General features: G+C 42.2%; 3 protein-coding genes across 3 annotated transcripts; 2 read left to right on the forward strand and 1 right to left on the reverse strand.

Annotated features, from left to right (window-relative positions):
• Positions 1-10: 10 nt before the first annotated feature.
• On the reverse strand, positions 11-5251 carry LOC311307579 (putative oxidoreductase YteT). The gene is made up of 14 exons (XM_084436401.1): positions 5141-5251; positions 4507-4600; positions 4140-4224; positions 3973-4046; positions 3735-3794; positions 3434-3541; positions 3069-3125; positions 2756-2886; positions 2379-2433; positions 2114-2206; positions 1683-1817; positions 861-962; positions 555-716; positions 11-429 (listed from the first exon to the last, which is right to left on the reverse strand). Exons 2-14 carry the CDS (start codon positions 4597-4599, stop codon positions 304-306), a joined length of 1281 nt encoding a protein of 426 aa, XP_084292527.1. The 5' UTR covers position 4600; positions 5141-5251; the 3' UTR covers positions 11-303.
• Positions 5252-5293: 42 nt separating this feature from the next.
• taf10 (TAF10 RNA polymerase II, TATA box binding protein (TBP)-associated factor) lies at positions 5294-7695 on the forward strand. Its single transcript, XM_084436406.1, has 6 exons — positions 5294-5318; positions 5489-5642; positions 6446-6603; positions 6733-6797; positions 6906-7020; positions 7383-7695. The coding sequence occupies exons 2-6, from the start codon at positions 5516-5518 to the stop codon at positions 7470-7472; spliced, it is 555 nt and encodes a 184-aa protein (XP_084292532.1). The 5' UTR covers positions 5294-5318; positions 5489-5515; the 3' UTR covers positions 7473-7695.
• Positions 7696-8417: 722 nt separating this feature from the next.
• On the forward strand, positions 8418-23726 carry ppih (peptidylprolyl isomerase H (cyclophilin H)). The gene is made up of 9 exons (XM_084436408.1): positions 8418-8574; positions 17577-17641; positions 20678-20701; positions 21355-21399; positions 21689-21731; positions 22236-22328; positions 22676-22763; positions 23236-23276; positions 23569-23726. Exons 1-9 carry the CDS (start codon positions 8509-8511, stop codon positions 23635-23637), a joined length of 534 nt encoding a protein of 177 aa, XP_084292534.1. The 5' UTR covers positions 8418-8508; the 3' UTR covers positions 23638-23726.
• The last annotated feature ends 263 nt before the right edge of the window (positions 23727-23989 follow it).

Here is a 23989-nt window from a genome sequence, read left to right on the forward strand (position 1 = left end):
TGGCTGTTTTATAGATAGTGGATCGGTGCAATTTCAAAAATGAAGTTTTTTTATTTATTTAATCCAGGACACTGACAAATCATCAGTATTTTTCATATATTTTAATCAAAATATTACTGTAGGTTCATACATGTCAGTCCACCAAACAGTACAGTCATTTACATTGAATGTTAAAATCCCTGAGAAAATTGAACACGATTAATATACCATACAGGCCTACATTATTAAATGATCATTAGTGTTCATGTGTGTAACTGATTAAAATGGTGATGATTGGATCACTTCACTTTCACTTGTCTTCCTCTACTCTTGTCCAGTCCCACAGAATACCACCCTGCTCTCCAGTCTGGCTCGCTCCGCCTCAAACACCAGCTTGTGGCTCAACAGAGTCTCCTCTGGACCTGAACGGATCAAGGAACTATCTCCGCTCTGTAGACACACACACACACACACACACACACACACACACACAAACAAACAGTAACAGATCTGGGGTAGAGGTGAAAGGGACCAGGACGTGTGTAGTTGTGCAATACAAACAGCATTGTGCTCACCGCCACAGCAGAGATGAAGGCATCGACCAGGTGATAGTCCGCCCCCCCATGGCCACCCACGCCGAAGCGCCCGGGGGCATTGGTTTCTTCTGTATGATTTGTGGCTCTCTGCGTCAGGAAGTCAAACACTCGAATCTCATGACCATTGTAAGACAGCTCCCCCTATAGGAAAGATGGGGATTAGCTTCATGGATCCAGCTTTACCTGTGAAATGGGATCATTTGAAAGATTGCGTGACACGAAGAGGAACAAACTATAATCCTGGGATATTACTTCACACACAGGAAGAATAAGTCAAAAGACAACCTTGCTGCCACAAATGGTTGTTCTCCGCTTACAGATCTCCTCTGTAAATGCCACCATGGAAAAGGCGGCTGTGAGACCACCTTCAAACTCCATGTTCACAACCTGAAGAGGGAAGGGACCAGAGTGAAGGGGAAAGAGAGAGCACAGACTCAGCCCAAAGACTAGTCACCAAAGACTAGTCACCAAAGACTAGTCACCAAAGACTAGTCACCAAAGACTACTCACCAAAGACTAGTCACCAAAGACTACTCACCAAAGACTAGTCACCAAAGACTAGTCACCAAAGACTACTCACCAAAGACTAGTCACCAAAGACTAGTCACCAAAGACTACTCACCAAAGACTACTCACCAAAGACTAGTCACCAAAGACTAGTCACCAAAGACTAGTCACCAAAGTCAAATCAGATATGTCCATACAGCTGGTTAGTTTACATTACAGTACATTACATTTACTTGTATCCAAAGCGACTAACAATCAGACCTGCAAACTCTGGAGTAGTGAAAAAGGTGACGACATACAAAACTAAAACCCTCTAGATTCACTGAAACTACCATGGTTAACATAAAAAAGGTGACTGTAGCCAAAAGGTGACAAGTTTGCAGGTCTGAACAATAATTGCATTTGCCAGAACTCACAAGTGCATCTCCTTTCTAAAACAAGTGACTAAGAGCATAATCTGGTGCTGAAGGCAAAGTGCAAGAACAGCAATCTAAAATACAATAAGTGCCCGAGAGGGTGGATTTGCATTAGTTTACATTTCTTCTTTCTTAAAAGTAAAGGTATGAGAATATGGTTTCACCAGCCTTGAGATGTTCTCACCTGGTTGGTGCAGACGTCGTTGTCACACTCGTAGACGCAGCGTCCGTAGGGCCCCGTCTTTAGGGCACTGGTCACAGACTCGATGTCAGGGAGCGAGGTAGAGCAGATGACTGACACAGGCCAGTCCACATGGCCCTAAGAAACACACACATTCCTTTCTCATTAATAACATTCAAAATGTAATTATCAAAAGTCACTGGTGTTTGTAACGTTGAAAAATATCACTTTTCTGTCATTTTCATATTTAAAATCAATGGATTGATAGGAATCCACTGTGTAACCAAGTTAGATGCAGCTAAACTACGGCAGAGGACAATTCCTACAGTCCTACGTACCTACACCGATGACAGCACAAGAGTGATATAACTGTGACTGTACAGGACTAAGTAGATAAGTGATAGAAATGGGAACTGCAAGAATGTCTAATCAACCTTCTTAACTCTGTCCAGATAGATCTTGCAGGCCGAGTATGAACAGTCTCTCTCTACCGGACAGAGTAGGCAGCGATCGGCAGCACCTGCAGGCTAAGACAATGTGATCATTCAATCATCTCTCAGACATCATTTATGATGAAAGGGAAATAAAAATGTACATTTCCACACAGCCATGCAATCTACAGTTACGAAATGCACTTTAACAATAGAGATGTGGTATCGTTTACTAGTGAAGGATTCTTCACTACCCCTCTAGACACACCTTGCTTTCTTTGCGGAAGTGGCTGAGAGATCCGAACGACGATACTTTCAAACACCTGTGAAATACAAGATGATTCATGTTCTAAAACACGTCATTCCAAAACGATTGACTTTAACTCATGTGCTTCCTAACTCCTACATTACATTGTACATCGTGCAAGGCAGAATCTTTATAGAGGTTTTACTGTAGTATCATTATTTATATAATTGTTAATTTCATTATTGAATGAGTCCTGAAACGTAGTGTGGTGGCCTAGTTCAAAGTGTCTTGTCCAGCACAGTTCCAGTAACTCCAGTGGATATATAAGCCTGGGAGTGTAAAATAGCTTGTTTGAGCTACAAATTGATCATTAATTGTTTTGTCTACTAATGTTTCACCTGCGCCCTCCAGCCCAGTGATGTATCAAGTCAATGTCGTGGCAGGATTTTGCCAAAAGGGCAAAGGAGCTCTCGGCTTCATTCCTCCAGTTCCCTCGAACAAAGGAGTGGGCGAAGTGGTAGAATCCTACCTGTATATGAGAATGGTTGAGGAGAGACAAGTACGATACAGGTCTATGAACACATGTGTAATCTTACACTAGACAGGTCAATATGGATCAAGATAGTGCTACAGCATTCCTGGAATCTGCATTTAAAGCTGTAGCTACATTGTATTTACCTGTATCGTAGTATACTTTGGTATAAACCTTACCGGTTCCAGGTGCTGGATATGGATCACATCTCCGATCACTCCACTGTCAATCAGCACCTGCAGGATCATCCATGCATTTTCACCCAAGTACTTAGTCATTAATCATGGTAGTCCTTTCCAACAGAAGTTAACATTGTCAAATTATTTCCAATTGCTGCGCACCTTTATGTTGAAGCCTTTTAGATTTTTCATAGCAATTCGATTAAGAGAGACAATGTTTGGTCAGTAGTAATCAGACTAAGAGGCAATGTCCTAACGATTATCAACTTTGACCTTTTGCAATCATCCTGACCTTCTCTCAACACGTACTGGTCCTAAGACAGTTTCACATTATTTTGGAAGACGTTGTGGTAAAAGTCACTTACTTTTATCTTGTGTATCACAGGGTCATATCGAAGAACATGGCACACAGTTAGCATAACATCACTTTGGAGGCAAGTCTCCACAATCTCTGTGCAATCCTCAGCCGTTACCTAAAACCATACAAAATACCTAAACATCATCTAAAACAACACAAAATACCCCCACATATTCACCTAAAACAATACAAAACACTATTACAGACATCTTTATTTCATTATTCTCATAAGGTCATTATAGAGATAGTGTGTCCGCATACTTGAAATGAAGATGTGCGTGGTGTGTGATCTGAGTGCTGCTACTCACAGCCATAGGTTTCTCCAGTAAAACATGGTAGCCTCGCTTTGCCAGTGCCACAGCTGGATCCTGGACAAATCAGGTTGAGAAGATGAATCATGGGTCTATTAATTCAAGTATAACACTACCTACTATCAAAGTATACTGTAACCGTGATGAGAGAGCAATTTTACCTAAGGGCATCTGTGCTCATAGTTAATGAAACAGTTGATTGCATGGGAACAAGACTTTCCATGTGGTGCATTACCTTGTGAAGACGGTCTGGTGTGCAAATAAACACAGCGTCTGCAAATTTCTCTCTCTCTACTATAGTGTGCCAATCTGAGAAACAAAACCATCATAAATAAAGCATTAAATGAGGTTGGAGGCAGTAAATACTTGAGGGAGTCTAAATTATTCATTTTACACACTTGCCTTCAAATACATTTTGATCTGCTATTCTGTGCTGTTGTTGGAGTTTCTCTCGGGCAAATTTCCTGGGGTCAGCTACTCCTACAACCTAAAACAAATGTGAATAACACTTGTAGTTGCTATAAATGTGTAATTCACTATCTTCTATCAGGTCCCCCCAACCACAGTCAAGATTAGATTAATAGGCTTACGAACGAGACATAACATGAGTGACAGGCTGAATATAAGTTTATTAAATGCATTTAGAATGTAAACATAATATCTTTACTTAAAGAAAAACTATGCCATCCATGAAAACATCTAATTGCAGTCATCAATTAAAGTCAGAAGAGTTAGTGGTGACTAGTTAACGGATGATTACTCCTGATACCTGCATGCGTTCGGGGTGAAGACAGGCAAACTGTGCGTATGTCTCCCCACGGTTCCCCGCTCCCACGATGATGACATGAACAGCTGCAGGCATGCTAGCAGAATAAGAATGACAAAAACATACACATCACCTCAGGATGCTTTATTGAGCCAGTTGCTTTAACCAATCATACAGTAGTTCCTGCTGCAGCTGAGGTGTTGCTATGAGAATGAACACGCCTACAGAAGATGGGCTTCAGAAGAGGCAAAGGTCAATCAAGGTCAGGCCAAGCCTAACATTAGTGGTGTTTCAGAAATCATACTCGCATAGATCACATAGATAGACTTAAATTAAACATGTTTAACTCTCAGATAATAGGTTTGGTTTTGGTAGGTTTAATATTGGCATGACAAATGCCTGGCTACCGTTATAGTGTAGTGTTTTTTTAAATGATTTTCTGGTTAAGTCGCGCAGAAAGCTAGGCCATGGTTTTAACGTATAGTAAAATAAAAGCACATAACGAACGTTAAACATGACTATCTAGCTAGGTAGGTATAGCGATCGTAAAATAGGACACTCTCATTCACTCCGCCATCTCATACTTATAAACGCGAACATGTGAAATAAGTCAATATTTAGTAGCTGGCCAACCTACCTTATAACAACTACAGCAGTTTCGCTGCATGTTCATTCCTCCATTCCTTGGCTCATCTCACCCCAATTGACATCAAAGCATGAGTTAAACTACCGGAACCATATGACAGCAAATAGAGGTTGCGTCGGACAATATAACCGCTGCACACGGAAGTGTCCTAGATCATGCAAAACATTTGGTAGGGAGGGGGTGCGTTTTAGTCACTAATCTTTTTACACGAATGAGCGTATTTTACTAGATTTTCTTAATTTTCACTATCGTCATTGGGTATTTGTGCAACGAATTAGGTGATTTCATTTCAACCAATTTACTTTCTTTTGTTCCGTTTTGCATATTTTACCCGATCAGAGACGAGTCGAGTCGGACAACAACAACATGAACATCGATAATCAGCCCGTGACTTCTGGGGGTTCCTCTTCACATTCATCCACTTCCAGTAATTGCATCACCAACAATAACGCAGCAGCGAATGTAAGCAGTATCCCGTCTGTTTTGATCAACGGTAAGTAAGATAAGGTTATATATCTACCTCCTCTCAAGCTAAGGTATATTATGATTAAAATAGCACGCGTGTAAGTGCGACTGTTTTGAAGCGGAAGCTAATAAACGGGGTTAGAGGAACAATAAAGCTAACAGCAGATGGAATTTTCTAAATAACGTAACGTTAGGGTAAGGGATTTTAACATAACTTTCATGATCAAATAACTTTTCATCATACGATTCATACATTTCTATTTATTGATTTAGACATATCAATTACGATTCGCCTCTAGCCCTTTTCAGTCCTGTAGTCGCAGAGTTCCTGCATGGATGAGCCAGCATGCGACTACCCACTGAGCAAAGACACGTCTAACATACGTCTTTTAGATGTCTTTTTTTGTCTTTTTCGGACGTCCAAAGACATCCAATTAGGAGCCAGAATGAATGTTTTTTAACGTTCAGATATTGAACCCGTTTTGCACGTCCACAGACGTCTTAGAGGGGTCCAAGCCAGACGTGTGAATATTGAGGGGTCCAGCAGACGAACACACGGGGTTCAGGACCGACGGACGTTATTAAGACATGATCTGAACGTCTCCCTGACGTTGCGTGTTTGCTGGGTACAGGACTGAAAAGGGCTAGATTAGCCTCCAAATCCATGGGATGACAGATTTTAACTAAATGAGCAGTGCTTGGTGCTTTATGGAAAGCTCTTTATCGTTATATTGCTCCTACATATGGTGTTTGATGCCAGTCTGTGATGTAAATATGATTTTTTTTTGCATTTTGAGGATTCAAAACCGATGCACCTTTTTTCTGTTACAGCTTCAACCTCAGCTGCAATGGCCACATCATCGGCCGACACGTCTGTGTCCAACGGCGTTTATGTTCCCTGTGGCATTGCCAATGGAGATGTGAAACCTATCATCTCCACCACACCACTGGCTGACTTTTTAATGCAATTGGAGGACTACACCCCTACAGTGAGCCTGGTCCCCTTCTGTGCATTTTAATGGCAATTGGCAGCAATCTCTTGAATAAACTACAGAGATGTACTGTGACTTTGGTTTTTTTAATTAGGTGCCATTAACAGTCTGTCATGTGTTTCCTAGATCCCAGATGCAGTGACGGGCTACTACCTTAATCGGGCTGGTTTTGAGGCATCTGATCCACGAATGTAAGGATGAATCCACTCATTTTTATAGCTATGAAAACTGTTCTTATTTTCTTCTTCTGCTCAATTCTTTGCCTTTGATTTGTGTTGTTTTTCCCATATTGCTTTTAGAATCCGTCTGATCTCTCTAGCCGCTCAGAAGTTTATCTCAGACATTGCCAATGATGCCTTGCAGCACTGTAAAATGAAGGGCACCGCCTCAGGAAGCTCCAGAAACAAGACAAAGGTTTGTGTTCTTGATAGTGTTTAAGTACATCTGAACAGGTTTGTGTGTTCCTGATAGTGTGTATAGTGTTTAAGTACATCCTAACTATAGTGTGTATAGTTAGGTTAGGTTTTAGACAGATGGCCTTAATCTCATTCGGGATTTACTGACATCACAGGTTGTAATATGATAAGGAAAATGGATACCCGTGATATAGCACCTCTCCAGATGATCAAATAAAACATCAGAGTAACACATCTTGTCCTCTGCCGATATCTTGCCCTCACCTGGAATTAAATGAGACGAAGTGCATGAAATGTTTCATGAGACATAATGAATGTATCTTTAATTATTTGGGTCTTTGAATCTGTACTCCACTGTAGGATAAGAAGTACACGTTGACCATGGATGACCTGTCTCCAGCACTGTCTGAATACGGAATCAACGTCAAGAAACCTTATTACTTTACATAGTGTACTGAACTTTGCAAGAGGCATACTACTTCTGCTAGTTTTCCTCTCCAACCCATTTGGGTTTATAGACAACACTTTCATAACCTTTTTGATCATGGTGCTTAAGAACAGCCAGTTAAAAATTACTTGCGTCACTGTTCCATTTCGTTGTGGTTTTTCTCAGAGGAGAGCATGCTTTGCATTGTGTGGAATTCTAGTTTGTAATATTTTATTTCAACCAATAAACCCCACAACAAAACCTTACCCTTTCGTTGTACTTTGTAACTTTTTTCTAGCGTTGCTTGTTATTTCCTATTTGTTTCAACTTCTGTCTTTTCCACCATGTCAATTATAAGCAACCTATAAAAGTGAAGCATTATCAACCATTATTTATACATGTAGAAAGAACCGTTTATTATTTGTAATGACGACCTTCACAGAAAGGTGTGTGTGTTTGGGGTGGGGATACTATATAGAAATCATCAAACAGATTGCAATTTGCCTACCAGGCACATAGGAGTGGACGATGTCTCATTTATATTTGCTACACAGGGCTCACACCAATTAGTTTAGTTTATTGGTTTATTTGATTCAGGGACATTGTACATTAATCAACAATTTTACAATTGTAAATGTGCCAGGATTAGCGAACTAATTTTCCCCTGTTGTTCCTGGCTTGATGTTAAAGCAACCTAAGAAGTATCAAGGCATTAAAACAATAGTTTAATTAGTTACAGTTACAATTAGTTTAATAATTAAAAACATACAGCAAAGTATAAACACAAGGCCAAACAAGCAAAGCAGGACAGAAACATATAGCACATTTAAACACAAAACATAATTCACTACAGTTAATGGTGAATTTGTGATGATCATTCATGTTTCTATCGAGCAATAGCGAGCATTAGTATTGTCTACTGTCGGCCACCGTAGCACAGTGTGACAGAGACCATTTGAAATTGCAGCGTATCTGTAGTGTGTTTTCAGAAGAGAGTGGATAAAGTATCCCGTTAACCTATTGGTCTGTTGCTGCTTGAGACAAAAGAAAACACACACAATGAATGTTCAACCATCAAATCCCAACAACCCACATGTGTTCTTTGATGTGACCATTGGCGGGCAGGTGAGTGTGTTTTGCGAAATAACCTTAAATGTCTGTAGCAGGCAGTTCCCTACCACGTTAGTTAGCAAGCTAGCTAGTCCACGTTATCTAAGTAAGCTAGCCTTCAGTTCCATTCACGAAATGTTAATGAACTTAGCTGGCTAACTAACTAACTAAGTTATAGTGAGCTAGTTTTAGCAGGCTCCTTTCTTTAGATAGACTAGCGAGGTAGAGCTAGCCCCGGGGCAGTTAGCTAGCAAGCGTGACGTTAGCTAGAACATCAACATGACCGACGCACATACGACATTGTACGGAAGAGCATTAGGGTCAACAACTGAGTTCATTACTTTTTTAAGCTTCTGAGTTTAAAGTCAGAATTTCTGAGATTAAAGTCAGAATTTCTGAGATTAAAGTCAGAATTTCTGAGATTAAAGTCAGAATTTCTGAGATTAAAGTCAGAATTTCTGAGAAAAAAACTCGGAATTTCTGAGAAAAAAAGTCAGAAATAACTTCTGAGAAAAATGTCAGAATTTCTGACTTTAAACTAAGAAGTTAAAAAAAAAAAAAAAGAAACTGCTGTTGTCCCTAATGCTCTTCCGTAACATTGAGTATGCGCAGCCTATATTAGTTTTTTTTAGTTTTTTTGCCTTGGGTGAGTTCGATCTGAGAACGGTGTAATACAAATACTGTTTGTATTATGTTACACTTTCCGGGTTGAATTAAACGTTTTCTCTGTGTTAACCAATCAGGAGGGTGTTCCAAAGCACCACTGTTTCCGTTTCAATAAACGTTTTGTTGGGGCTGAATTCACCCCTGGTGTCAGGGGCAGGTATCAGCTGAGCAGGGAGGAACCAGAGAGTGACTGGTTGCAGACTTCACCCCTGGTGTCAGGGGCAGGTATCAGCTCAGCAGGGAGGAACCAGAGAGTAACTGGTTGCAGACTTCACCCCTGGTGTCAGGGGCAGGTATCAGCTCAGCAGGGAGGAACCAGAGAGTAACTGGTTGCAGACTTCACCCCTGGTGTCAGGGGCAGGTATCAGCTGAGCAGGGAGGAACCAGAGAGTGACTGGTTGCAGACAGAGAACTCTGGAGCGAGGTGGAGGTGGAGGGCGTGACAGCAAGTCTTTCTGGCTGAACTGGCGTCTGTGGCTCAGTTGGTAGAGCGGGGGTCGTCCAATGATCGTACGGTCGGCGGTTCGGATCCCGCCGCCTCCTGTCCACATGTCGAAGTGTCCTTGGGCAAGACGCTGAACCCCAAATTGCTCCCAATGAGCAGGTTAGCACCTTGCATGGCAGCTACCGCCATTGGCGTGTGAATGGGTGAAGGAGAGGCCATTGTGAATTTGAAAAATTCATTCAACAATATAAACCAATAATAAAAGATTAGTTAAGATACGTTTGACATAGTGTTGTACCAAAATGTGAAAACAAGTCATTAGAATAGTACTGCACCCCTTCAAGAGAAGGCTATTGAGTTAGTCAGGATTGAGTCAGACCCAAGATATAGAAAATGATTTGATACTGTATTTAGGCACTAGAACATCTAAATCCTTGTGTGGATGTAAGATGGTCCAAAGTGAACCACTAGGTGTCAGACTTGTACTAGTTTTAGTTCCCACTCTCTCTCTCTCTCACACACACACACACACACACACACACACACACACACACACACACACACACACACACATACCTGTAGCCCTTCTCTCCTACTCACTGGAGCAGATACAGCAGTCAGCCATCAGCAGGAATCTCTGTCCGACATCTACTGAGTACTCTCACGCTCCGTCTCTCTCTCTCTCTCGCTCCCTCTCTCTCCCTCTCTCTCTCTCACTCAGTCTCTCTCCCTCTCTCTCTCTCGCTCCCTCTCTCGTTCCCTCTCTCTCGATCCCTCTCTCTATATCGCTTTCCCTGTTTTTGTCTCTCTCTCTCGCCAGTGAACCCTTGTGTGTGTGTGTGTGTGTGTGTGTGTGTGTGTGTGTGAGAGAGAGAGAGAGAGTTGTTCTCTTAAAATATAGTTCTATACAGCATGTGTCCTGTCTAACCAGTCTGCGATCATCGTCAACTAACATCAGTGAAGGCTACTTGCTGTACCATTATTTATATATATATATATATATATATATATATATATATATATATATATATATATATATATATATATATATATAATAGCTCTAATCAATTCCAAGACTTAACTGAGGGAAAAAGCCTCATCACCCACAAAGACATGGGGCCTGGTCCCCAGGTGGTCAACGCCCGGGAGAGGAGCATCTTCTGGTTGATCCAGCTTCTCTTACCGCACGTCTTCTCCAACGACGGAGGCAGCAAGGGTCCCTCCATCACTGCTCCGACCAAAGGCTCCAACATCCACCACCCTGAAGAGATACTCGACACCCACCACTGCCAGAAGTACAACAGAGTATCATTCCTTTGTAATTAAAATACTGGGAACCTGAATTTCGTGGTACTTGGATTACCACATGCTTCCCATCCATTGCTCCCACGCAGTTGGGGAAGTTCCACCCCTCCTTGAAGCCCAGGGTGATCTTCTGCCAATCAGCAGCCTTTGATACAGGCAGAAACCCAGCCACCAGGCTGTCCCAAATGGCCTTGGACACACATGGGGCGGCTGTAGCTCAGTTGGTAGAGCGGGTCGTTCAATGATCGAAGGGTCAGTGGTTCGAATCCCAGCTCCGACTGTCCACATGTTGAAGTGTCCTTGAGCAAGACACCTAACCCCAAATTGCTCCCAATGAGCAGGTTAGCACCTTGCATGTCAGCTACCGCCATTGGTGTGTGACTGTGTGTGTGAATGGGTGAATGAGAGGCCATTGTAAAGCGCTTTGAGTGCCGCTAAGGTGGAAAGGCGTTATATAAGTGCAGTCCATTTACCATATCTGGCACAATGCCTGTCACAGTGGAGAGTGAAATTGGAGGCGATGGTGGTGTAGGTGTCACCAAAACCTCCAATTGAGCCAATTCCTATAGCTTATCATCAGTCCAATCAAATAATCTACACATGAGCTAATTGTAGAGCAAGGAAGCCTTGCCAAGACAAATTCAATTCATGTCTAGCTTTTCACTCCGGTTAGCTACCTTGCTATAGATACTGCTAAAAGGCTAGGTTAGCATAGGCTGCGAGACTAGGCAGCATAAATAGACTAAATAAAAGTGTTTAAGTGTAGTGATATCACATTTTATTTTATTTTTATTTTCTAACTTGTGTGTGGAACCTAGCGGTGAGCGCAGTGCAAGCCATGATCTATCTATACTCCTAGTTGTGCTTATGACAGTCAAACCGTTAGTAATCAGTAGGCTGTAAACATTTCAAAAGCATTGCTCAGACATTTAATGTAATGAATGGAACAGCAAATTACATTTCATCAAAATACTCTCTCAACATTTTAAAGGTCCCATTCTATGACAAAAACTCAGTTCCCATACTTGTGCACATACATTTGGGCCTCTCTGGGCCTACTAAACTGTAACAGTGAAATTAAAAAAAAACTGAGTCCGTTTTTTGTAGGCAGCCAAATTCTGAAAACGTGATTAAACAAGCCGTTGAGATTTTCCTACCTTTCTGACATCAGAAGGATACATATTAGAAAAAAAAACACTATAATATTATTTTGGGCCTGGTAGAAAAAAAAAGAAGAATTTGTCATGAGCCAAAAAGTTAATTCGGACCCCTGGTGGCCAATGAGAAGCTTATCTGTAACATCTACAGCACATCCGTTGAGCCAGAAACATCCTGCTGCATTGTTTGAACCCCTGAAGGTACGGATGGGGTGGGGAGCAGCAACTCATTTGCGTCAAAGCTGTCCAGAACTGGCCTGAAACCGAGGCGTATTAAAGGCAAGAACGCTTAATCTGAGTGGTGTTCTCAGCAGAACATCCAGACATGTTTTGGGGATCCAGGGACATGTTAACTTGTTAATAAGGAGTATAATAGCCCTGAAAGGCTCGGCCTTCACCATCACCAGTTGGTTGGAGCTACATTCCAAAAGTAAAACAGGAAAAACTTGAATCAGAACCGGTACCATTGTTCTGAAGAGGGAGTAAAGCAGGTTCATGGCATTTTGCAATGTACCACCTCAAGGCTGTGTTCAAGGGATGGAAAACAAGCTCAAGTGACTGAAGTATTTATTATACAATAATAGACAAAGGGCTAAACATAGAAGGTTGTTGCGTTTTGTTTTAAAGCTTTCGGGGAGAGATTTGTATCAGACATGGCTAATTGGCCAATGGCCATACAAGTAGCCCTGTTTGTACAGCCTCTTCGCTTCGTGTTCGCTGTTCTGCACGACTAGTTTGTGGAGTGTGTGTGACGAGAGAGAGGAACATCATTTTATTGGCCTCTGAAGACAAAATATTAGCATTGACCTGCTGTTTTGCAACATACTGAGTATTTATCCACAAGTGTGGGAGTGGTTCCTTCCTTTTTCACATTGAGGCTAATCCTTTGTCCGCCTCGTATATGAAACTTCCTTTTGTATCTGAAACTTGTGGAAAGTTGGATCACAACAGAGAAACACTTAAGGTACTTGATTAGTTTCCTTCCTCTTGATGCAGTTAAATCTTAGCTCTCACGAAAGCAGTCGTGTCCTGGTGAATCTTTTCCTTTCAGGCATGTAGTAATGTTTCTGTCTTCACCTGACAGGCAGAAAACTGCCTCTGGGTGTTTGTCCTGATACACAGCAGGTTTGGGTCCTTTACTTAAGTTCCAGAAAACGCCCCACTCACAGACGTCATCAGGAAGATCAGTGTAAGGTCCCAGATCGTCATTCTTGCGCCAGAATACCACCCCTACCAATAGGCTCTTTGCACACTCAAACCACAGTAGATTGACAGTGATGTAGGCAGGTACCATAAAGCCCAAGAGTTGACAGGCAATAGATATGACCAGGTACGGCATCCATGTAGCAGCGAAACACAGAGTTAAACTGACATAAAGGGGGGGGATGGGTTGACCTGTCTCTACCACCAGTGCTTTCTCCACATCACTTCCTGGCTCGCTCAGCTTTGTCATGCAGGAGTGTAAGTCACTCTTTGGGGCTTTTTGAACGCTGTCCCTCTTAGCGGACAACCTATTGGCCTCCTTGAACCACATGGGTAGCCGTGGGGAGAGGGGAAGCAGAACGCAACAGACTGCTGCGAAGAGGCCTACGCAGGAGGAAGAGACGAGCGGCGAGCCCTGCGTCTCGCACACCAGAGCCTTCCTTCCTGACGTGTATTCCGTCACCATCACCTCCGTGTTTGTCGAACAGAAGGAGCACAACCCAGCCATAACCCACACCAGCAGGACCATGATGCAGTTCTGCAGCACGCGGCACGGCGCGCGACCACACCTGGAGTAGCCCGGGTCATGGAGGAAATCCAGAAGCCCCAACACCAGCATCGGCAGCGGCAGCATCGCGTACAGGGAAGAGGCGTGCGCCAAGACGAAACACACCGACACAGGGGACTGCTCCGGCCCGAGGAACCACAGAGTAGCCATAACCCACACTAACGCGGTGTCAACCAGGAGGACCGAGAGGTTGCACACGCCCAGGAAAGAGGCGTGCAGGCGGCGCCAGCAGAGGGCCAAGATCAGTATTTCCAGGAGCAGCTTGAAAAGCGTGAGGAACAGATACTGCAGGGTGTTGTCCACGTGATGGCCGCCGGTCACCTCCCAGTGCTCCAAGACGGCCAACATGCTGTCGTCGTCAGGGGGGATTCGTGACTCCGAGGACAGCATTGCACTGTTCAGTATCACCATGGTTAAGTGGATGCTGTCAAAGAGAAAAAGACGTGGTTAATGCAGCAGTTAGCAGTAGGTGCTTTGTGTCTAAGATGAGCCGTGTCAATTCCACATATTTCCATACCCAACTGCAATCTAGACATGGTCCTAGAAATGGGCTGTAATTGGATGTAGCAACATATTCCATTAACAATTCTATGCACTCTATTCAATTCCCAAACTCTACACTTTTTATATATGATGACATACGTGAAATGCTGTCAGTCACAGTTCTAGTGTGTGTGTGTGTGTGTGTGTGTGTGTGCGCGCGTGTTTGTGTGTGTAAGTAAACATCCTCTGGTTCACATTCTTTCTGCATTTCCTCCAACTGTCGCACCATGAGTTAAAAATTAGCATGACTAAAAAAAAGAGAGGAAACTGCACGCTCTTCTCTAGATGCTGGAAGTGAATTTATTAGCTGTACAGAAACGCATGGTGATTTCTGTACCTCATTGTGATATTTAAAAAGGTTTATGCAATGTATTTCCACACATTCTATTCTTGCAAGATGATTGGACAAGGAGCTATTCTCAGGTGTGCAATTAGCCCCAGGTGTGTCAATAGAATAGATGTGCTTGTCAGTTTGTTTGGTAAGCTGAAATGTCAGCCAATCAATCCACTTCCTCTTTATTTAGTTGATCATTGATCCGTTAGCGGCACCTCTCTAAGACTTTATATGATGTGCGTTCTCTTCCTTTTTCTGCACTTAAAATTTTGCGTACACAGAATTGATACTTTGCAATGGGTTAAAATGATCACAACATCTGATTAAACAAAAAGGCTATCATTGATGGCACAACAGCGTGGCCTTCCCAGATTCACCGCCCAAAAGGTTCAGAGTGTCCACATATTGTATGTAGAAGCTCTTTTACCTCAAACATTTCTAAAACACAGATCTCATTAGCACTTCCCAATATTTACACACTATACGATGTACCTGTTAATGTCTGCAGCTTATCCTAGCCCACAGCGTCAGTCATATGTTCCAGCTGGTAGCAGTAGTTTCATATGTTCCACAAAGCAGTCGCAGGTTCCAGTGTTGCCTACAGTACTGTGAGACTGGCGCAGGTGCAGTGGTGTGAGTTGCCTTTTAAGGCGTGTCTTATCTGACTCCCAGCCTTGTCTTCCTGAAAGTAAACCAGTAACCCGTCGCACACGCCCTCTCTCCCCGCGTCCCTCCCGCCCTTCTTGCCTCCCCCCCCAGGTAGTCTATCCTGTTGGGAGGTTCGCATGTCCTGCTGATTTCCATGACAAGTCACTTAAAGTACTCTCACCATAGTTGAAATGCAAAACAAATATTATGGACCTTCTATGGACTGGGAGTATTGCTGGCTGATGCAAACACACAAACTACAAGCTGGTGCAAACCTGGAAGGCTGTTACACAAAACAGTTGATATATATATGGGGTACAATAATAAAGAAATAGCGCACCTGTAATAAATGACTGAATAGTTTGGGATTTTGAGGTATGGGCTCAGAAGCCACAGTAGAATTGAACTGAACCGTATATAATAATAATAATAATAATAATAATAATACAATAATAATAATTGTAATAATAATAAACTTTATTTGTATAGCCCATTTCATACAAATAAATGCAGCTCAAAGTGCTTTAGAACAGAGAATGTACATAAAAATAGACATAAAATAAACAAAAAGCAGGAAAATAAGAAGGAAGATAAAACACAATAAAAGATAAAGATAAGAAATCAAGTAAAATACTGTGTAAAAATGTCACGCCTGCCCTGATAGTTGAGTATCTTAGGAAGATCCAGAAGTACGGTGGCAGGGTGTAATCAAAGTGGGCGACCTCCCCTGTGACCTCACGCCGAGCCCCTGAACCGCTGATGTCCTGTCACTGATGTAGACTGTAGGAATCAGTGAAGATTCACCTCAGACTGCATCTGTTGGCTTTAGCCCCTATCTGTCATTGGATATGGTGGCGCTGGATCACAGGGTCATCAAGGTAGGCGACCTCGCCCGTGAGGCCTCACGACCAGCCCCTGTTTGATGTCCTTTCACTCACGGATGTGTTTAGGAACATACTCAGAGAATATTTATCAGACTGCATCTGCTCGGCAATTGTCCGCAATCTGTCATTCGATACTTTTGCAGTGCACTAGATCACAGTTATATATAAAATTATATAAACACACAAACAAAACCAACAAACAATATAAAAGACTGACTCCCTGCCTACAACCTCCATAATAATCGCACCCAGGGCTTGGAGCAGCGACATTGCCCTGCTATCTGAATGTAAATGTTATGATAAAAAAGACTTTTGATTGCCAGAGGATCGGTTGGAGTTGGGGACAGGAGAGTGGCTGTCAAGGACAAAGGCTAAATGTAATTTCACCTTACTGAAACAACAAACGGATGAAAAAAGATTTAACGCAGTACTATAAATGAGGGAAGTTCAAAAGGTCAACTCAATATTTGATTTCGTACCTGTTGCCGGACGCCAGCCTGAGCATTGAATAGAGGGAGAGAGTTGACGGTCAGTCGTGGCTGTGGCCATGCGGGTCTCCTCCCGAGATATTTCCTCCAGGACAGAGCAGGCTGCCAACAGAACAACCACCCATCGACATCAGCTTCACACTGCATGAAAAAGGCATGTTCTGTTGGGTCGGTTCTAGTAAGAGGTGGGGAGGTTACGAGTGACGTTTAGGGACAAGCGACTCTTTTCACAGGGGCTGAAAATGACCCCCCCTCCCGCTTTCTCTCAGTGACAGCCGGGGATGTGTACCACCAGTTCCTCCCACTGTCCCCCCCCAGCTGCACACTAGTGGGAGGTCTGTAGGCAGAGGAAACCTACACACTCACAATTATATATTACAAGGAATTACAATGAGAATTCTTCACATTGCTCACATTGCTAAGTTGTGAAAACTTTATATTTTATTTTTGCTGCTACTGTGAGTGATTGTTACCCGTTTTGTTTCCGTTAGACAAAATAATCATGTCATTGCTCTGTATACTTCACAAATAGCAGTATTCTGTGTGTTAGTATACCGTAGGGGGTAAGAAATAGTAAATCAGGAAATAAAAAATGTCAGGAAAGGGAGGGTATCCTTGTGCTACAGGATGTAACTGCTTTGAATGGTCTGGTCATATTCAAATCTGTTTGTGTGTGCCACAGCAAAACGATACTGATGGCATCTTTTTGCACAATGCTTACTATACAAGCTTTTATGTCAGTTTTAACGCCTGCTCTGTGTTCAACTGCTTTTCAGGATGTTGGAAGAATGAAAATTGAACTCTTTGCAGATGTGGTTCCCAAGACGGCAGAGAATTTTCGGTAAGGAATGTTATTTGTATACATATTTTTTATGTTATTAAGGAAATTGGAGAGTGTACCCTTATTTATTTTTCATAGCTTTTAGAAAATGAAAATTGTAAATGGAGATGCATCCAGAGAAGCCCTTGCGTGTGGGGAACATGCTTAAAGTCCCAGTTAACCAAAATCAGAGATTTGCTTGAAAACACATTCTATGTGTTAGTGATGCATTGCTGATAACATGTAAAAATGGGATGAACCATGTGTAGTACTGAATTGTGAAGTTAGACCAGTTTTGTGTTTTTAACCAGTTTTGATTTCCGGATTTTCTGGGCGGGCTTAAAACGGGTACCGGATGACGTAGAGCGGTGTTCTTAGCATATCCCCGCCCTAACACTATATAAAGCTAGAACGGATTTGAATCTCCGGTTTTCCTGCTCAATCTTGAGTCTAGAATTAGCTAGTTTTAACCAACAGTCTAGAATTAGCTAGTTTTTCTTAGTTAGCAATGCCTATGCATAAATCTAAACGAAAATGCATCCTTCCTGGATGCCAGCAGGAATGGGATGATAAGGTCTGCTTCTTTCACTCCCGAGTATGGGAGTGAGAAGCAAATGGTTAGCATTTTTGAAGAGCCATGGTGTTACAGAGTCTGTCACCGCTAGCGCCCGCCTCTGCAGCAAACATTTCACTCCCGAAAGCTTCTGCAATTATAATATGAGGCTTTTGGGTTTCACGGACTCACGACTGGTCCTGGTGAATTCGGCGGAGCCAACCATCTCCCTCCCCGGCCTCCATTCTCCTGTCGCATCAACCTTTGGTGCCGACACCGCTGCCTTGTGTGCTTATAGCTTATTAACGTTATAACGTTAGCTAGGTAACGTAAGCAATAGGAAAATACACTGCTATTAATATACAAAATATGTCTTGACATGTATGTGGTAATGTCAGCTATGATGAATTATGTAATCTTAGGAGGAATTATAGCTAACATTAGCTATGTAGCTTGCAGATGGGAGTGTGTATATAACCTTAGTCTAGCTAACAGCTAGCAGCACCGACCAGGCGACCACCCACCAAATAACGTTACGGATGATATATTATGACTATAAGCGTTAACTATACAGAAACTGCCTGCCATATTTGTGGCACCTGATGTGCGTATGGGTTCACCGGTAATGGTTACAGTATATTTCTCCAGCGGGAGACCGGGAGGTGGGAGCGAGGGGGATGGTTAGGTAGACCAGCTGCAGCTGGAGAAAGACGCACCCTCTCCCAGTGAAGCGGTGCTCGGCGGCTACTGGCTGAACATTCCAGTTCTGTTGGATATGAGAGGGAAAGTTGAAGCCGAGTGCTCGTCGGGACAGACTCATCCACTCTCGTTGGCAATGTTATGTGTGAGAATATTCTCACACATAACATTGCCAACGAGAGTGGATGAGTCTGTCCCGATTATCAACTCCGGTAGTACGCTTCTTCGCGCTATCAGCGCTGTTCAAGCCAGTGACTAAAAGGTACATTTTAAACAACTTTTTCCATTGATCCCAAGGGACGACAGGATCGCCTGGGAGGGATAGGAATGGGTCCGGAGGTGGCAGGGAGAAAATAGGGACAGACTCATACATTTCTCGTTGCCTGTTTTTGTATTTTGCATCTAAGGGCAGTAACACTGGCGCGTTGGTATAGAGTAGCTACAGTTTTACCTGTGTTTGTCAGGAGGTAGGTTAGGAGGAAGCATCTGTGCGTTTGATTCATTAGACAAGTGTAATTTCAACTCCTCTCTCCTGTTTTCACAAAGCTGTGCCTTCCTACCACAAAAGAGACGGCGTGCCAGTGTGACTATGCAGACCAGAGAACGGTACTATTTGACAGGTTCTTCCCTCCACACCCCCTCCCCACGCAATTGGGTGTGGCTTCGGTGCCTTCAGCAGACACGCCCCCACAGTCTCAGACCAGAGAATGCTGCTGATTTTTAACCGATTTTGAAGCCTTATTTTATATACTTAGCGACATTTTTAATCACTCAGATTTGGCTGGGTGGTTAATGACATGTTTTCCTGTGGTGTGTGAAGCTCATAACAAAAAATTGAACTGGGTTAACCTGGACTTTAAGTAAAGGTTGTTTAAAACTCCAGTCTGCCATCGAAAAGTAAATACAACTGAACCTTTGCTAAGTCCCGTCCCCCTTGGTTACTGTTGCTACGCCTGTCAAGCACCCAGCATGTCAATATGGCGTTTCCAGATAGATAGAGACAGACAGACAGACACAGAGAGAGAGACAGACAGACAGACAGACAGACAGACAGACAGACAGACAGACAGACACAGAGAGAGAGAGAGAGAGAGATACTATATTTTATTGAAGAAAGAAGAGAGGTCTGCACACTGTTTCAAAAGCTCCCAAAGTGACTTGATAAAGTCCTTTTCGGCCACCATGGCCTTCTTCAGGTTACATTACATTTTTTACATTACAGTCATTTAGCAGACGCTTTTATCCAAAGCGACTAACAATAATTGCATTTAACGTAGGAAACGCCAATGTACTACTACTCACCAGAACTCACAAGTGCATCTTTTTTCTAAAACAAGTGACTAAGAGCATAATCTAGTGCTGAAGGCAAAGTGCAAGAATAGCAATCTAAAATACAATACAATAAAATACAATAAGTGCTTAAGAGGGAGGATTGTTGTAGTACTTCTTGAAGAGATTGGTTTTGAGCCTTTTTGAGCTTTTGAAACAGTGTGCAGACCTCGTCTTTCTTCAGTTATATAGTTTGTGGTCGAGCACTTGGCGCTTTTCTCTCTGGGATGTGTGTGTATTTTCTGTACATCAAATCTCTTACGCCCACATTTCTTCAAGTTCCAACAGGAATTATTTTTCCTCACGCACCAACTGTTACATGACTGACCAAAACAAAAGAAATGTATTTACTTTTAGATCACGGACTGGGGCTTTAAGGCGTGGTGTCCTCATTTCCGAAGTTCTGAAGATCCTAAATATTTTTGATATATTATTTCCTATGAGTAATACTTGTGTGATTGTTTTGTAATTTACAGGCAGTTCTGTACTGGAGAATTCAAGTAAGTTAATCTCTATGCACACTAAGGGGAAATCCAGGGGGGACTGGGCTTTTGCTGCATGCGCCCCTCAATTGTGGATCTCCCTGCCTGCTAAATCTGTATCATATTTTAAGTCTCTTTTCAAAACTCATTTTTATGTAAAAGCTTTTTCATAGTAGTTTTTATTCATGTCATAGTGGTTTTATTTTAATCACATCACTTTCTTCCCTTTTGCTGCATTTAGTTGTTAGTGCTTCCTATTTTTGTCTTACATTGTTTTGTTTGGCATTGCTATTTGACCCACTTGGTAGTGTTACAACATTTGACAAACTTAGATTTTTGAGTGATCTATCCTATTAACTATTTTAAGATGCTAGATTTACTGCCACACTAACTGTACATGATTTCAAAATCAGGATGGTATTGGCAGTCAGGCCATACTCTCTTTCTTTTTTTTTTTATCTAGAAAAAAAAAGCAGCTCTATGTTGATAGAGCCTCACTTCCAACTTCTGAACACTTCTGGTTTTGAGCTCCAGAAGTGTAACCTTGGTTTAAACAATAAAAGAAGGGCGGGGTCTACTTTAGTACTGTGTTACATTTTCATCCTACAGGGCATCTTTTTGTTTTCTTACCTGTTCATGGTCCTATTTACCTTTGTTAACTCTGTCTACAGGAAGGATGGTGTCCCTATTGGCTTTAAAGCCTGCCTGTTCCACAGGTATGGTTTTGTTTGTTTGCGCGTGCGTGCGTGCAAGATATGATGCTGTCAGAATTGCTTCCCTGGATGTTTATTTGCATGATTAACAACAGTTAATAACTGACTAAATGACCTTCAACAACATTGCCTCTTTTGGGGTCTCTATCCATGCTTACAAAGCACTAGCTACTGTAATTGTCATTTAATGGATTCAAATGTTAGAAATTGATCAACCACTGAATATAAATGTGTGCCATATTTGACCAGACCAGCAATCTGTAACATTTTGTTTTATTGCCATCTCTGGCAGGGTCATCAAAGACTTTATGATCCAGGGAGGGGACTTTGTAAACGTGAGTATATCCACTCAACTTTTCTCCCAGCAGGTTTATTACCCCTTGGTGTATGGTTTCACGTTGGACATTGGACAAGCAGCCAGGTTTTATTATTGTGACACTGAGAATGTTGCTTCAGTGTCACATTTTGAACCATGCCCGAGGGTTGGTTTATTGTCACGATAAGGCCTATTTGAAACAATTATGTTGGCATATTCTCAACATCACACAACATTCTCATCACAACATATTGCAAATGTGCGATTAGTAAAGTCTGCTATGTTTCATTCATCAAGCATTGTGCCCAGTGTCCATCATAACAGACTGTTCATAAACTCAAAAAGAAAAACAGGCACCATTTGGTTAGTGTGCTCATTTTGCCATCTAGTGGACAAGTTGTGAACTATATTTAAATGCCTAAGATGAATTAAGTATTTCCACCAAATGAGCAGTATTTCTAGAATACATCTTTGGTTAACATAGGTGATAACCTTGTGCATTTTGGCTGTGTTTCTCCTGTAGGGCGATGGTACAGGTATCTGTAGCATCTACAGAGGGCCCTTTGCAGATGAAAACTTCCGCATGAAACATTCTGCCCCAGGCCTCCTCTCAATGGTATGTGTTGTGCAACACATCTTTATCAACTGACACGCATGTAGCCCATATAGACATACACAGAATTAAGAAATGTTTCATCGTACCGCAACATGATAATCAATCAATCAATCAATCAATCAATCAATCAAAGCTTTATTTGTATAGCGCATTTCATACCCAGAGGCAACACAATGCGCTTCACAGAGAACAAGGGAGGTGGGCATACGACCCACCCCTACATATTCCAGAGGGAAGCAAAAAAACAGTATCACCCAGATAATGTTATAAGACGGTGTTTTATGTACTGGATAGTAACAAAGTCCCAAACAAACAAAGGTCCAACAAAGGTTCTGTCTGCATTCTAGGCAAATAGTGGCCCAGGAACCAATGGCTGTCAGTTCTTCATCACTTGCACCAAATGTGACTGGTTAGATGGGAAGCATGTAGTCTTTGGTGAGTATGACATTTTTATTATTATAATTATTATTTTTGCATCGCGTCCAACAATGGCTATCACTCTATATGTAGTCTTGCGATACCAGACTTTCGAGATCTCTACTTCCAAAAGTCTGGCGACATCTCCATTGAAAATCATTGGTTTTAGAACAGCCCTGAAAACCAACGCTGCCAATCAGAACCACTGTCTACATCTCCAATAGGGTGAAAGACCTGCCTGGATTGAAATGATGTCCTCCAAACAAACTGGAGTGGAGAATGAAAACAAAACATTCACCGCCCCATTAGGAAGCACCCCCCTAAATACGTTGGATTGATTTTTCAATCTCTCAAATTGTTTCCACCCACTTTTTTTAATGAAATCTGGACGAATGTCTTCAGTCTCTCGCTGAGCGCAGCGTTTAGACTGGCACATTAGTCTACTCTATATGCACTTCATTAAATGTTTTATATTTCTTTTTCATTTCAGGTAAAGTTGTTGACGGATTGCTAGTCATGAGAAAGATTGAGGTAAAAAGCTCACCGTGCAACAGATTATCCGACAGATTGGATAAATCATCTGTGGTTGTGTCTCTTACAGTGTCAGTGTACTATGCTCTCTGTCAAAATAACCATTCATGTTCAACTCGGCATCAAAGATTGGAATTTCATGTCCACATTTTAATAAACTGAGCCAGGCGTGTTTTTATTTCTTGTAGCAGAAGGGCTAATATTTCTCGGTGAATCTTGCATGAAACTGCTGCACTGTGCAGTAGAGATGATGGTGTCCTTTGTGATCTAACTCCCCTTTACTCTCCTGCAGAATGTACCCACAGGACCCAACAACAAGCCCAAGCTGCCCATCCTCATTTCTCAATGTGGAGAGATGTGACCCACCCAAGTCATGGTTCTGTTTTTCTACTGAAGCTACACAAATTGTTTTATACCCCCCCCCCCCCCCAATACTTTCCCTCCAGATAAAATGGTTTTCTGTGAGTAATTCTGGATGTGGACTTCTTTCAGTTTGCCTTTAATAGTAGTATTTTCTCTTTTGGTCATCAATTGATGGCTGGTAGTGATAGCAGATTACCAAGCTTTGCTTTTATACATGGATATAATTCATAAACAATGCAAATGACTTACTGAACACACATTACTTAATTTTCGTAGAAATAAAGTAAAAACACAAGTTAATTGTATTGTGCAATGTTTCAGTGACGAACCTTTTGGGGTGGAGTAGGAGG

The sequence above is a fragment of the Borostomias antarcticus genome (genome assembly GCF_949987555.1).
Source record: "Borostomias antarcticus genome assembly, chromosome: 3".
NCBI classification, from domain to species: Eukaryota; Metazoa; Chordata; class Actinopteri; order Stomiiformes; family Stomiidae; genus Borostomias; species Borostomias antarcticus.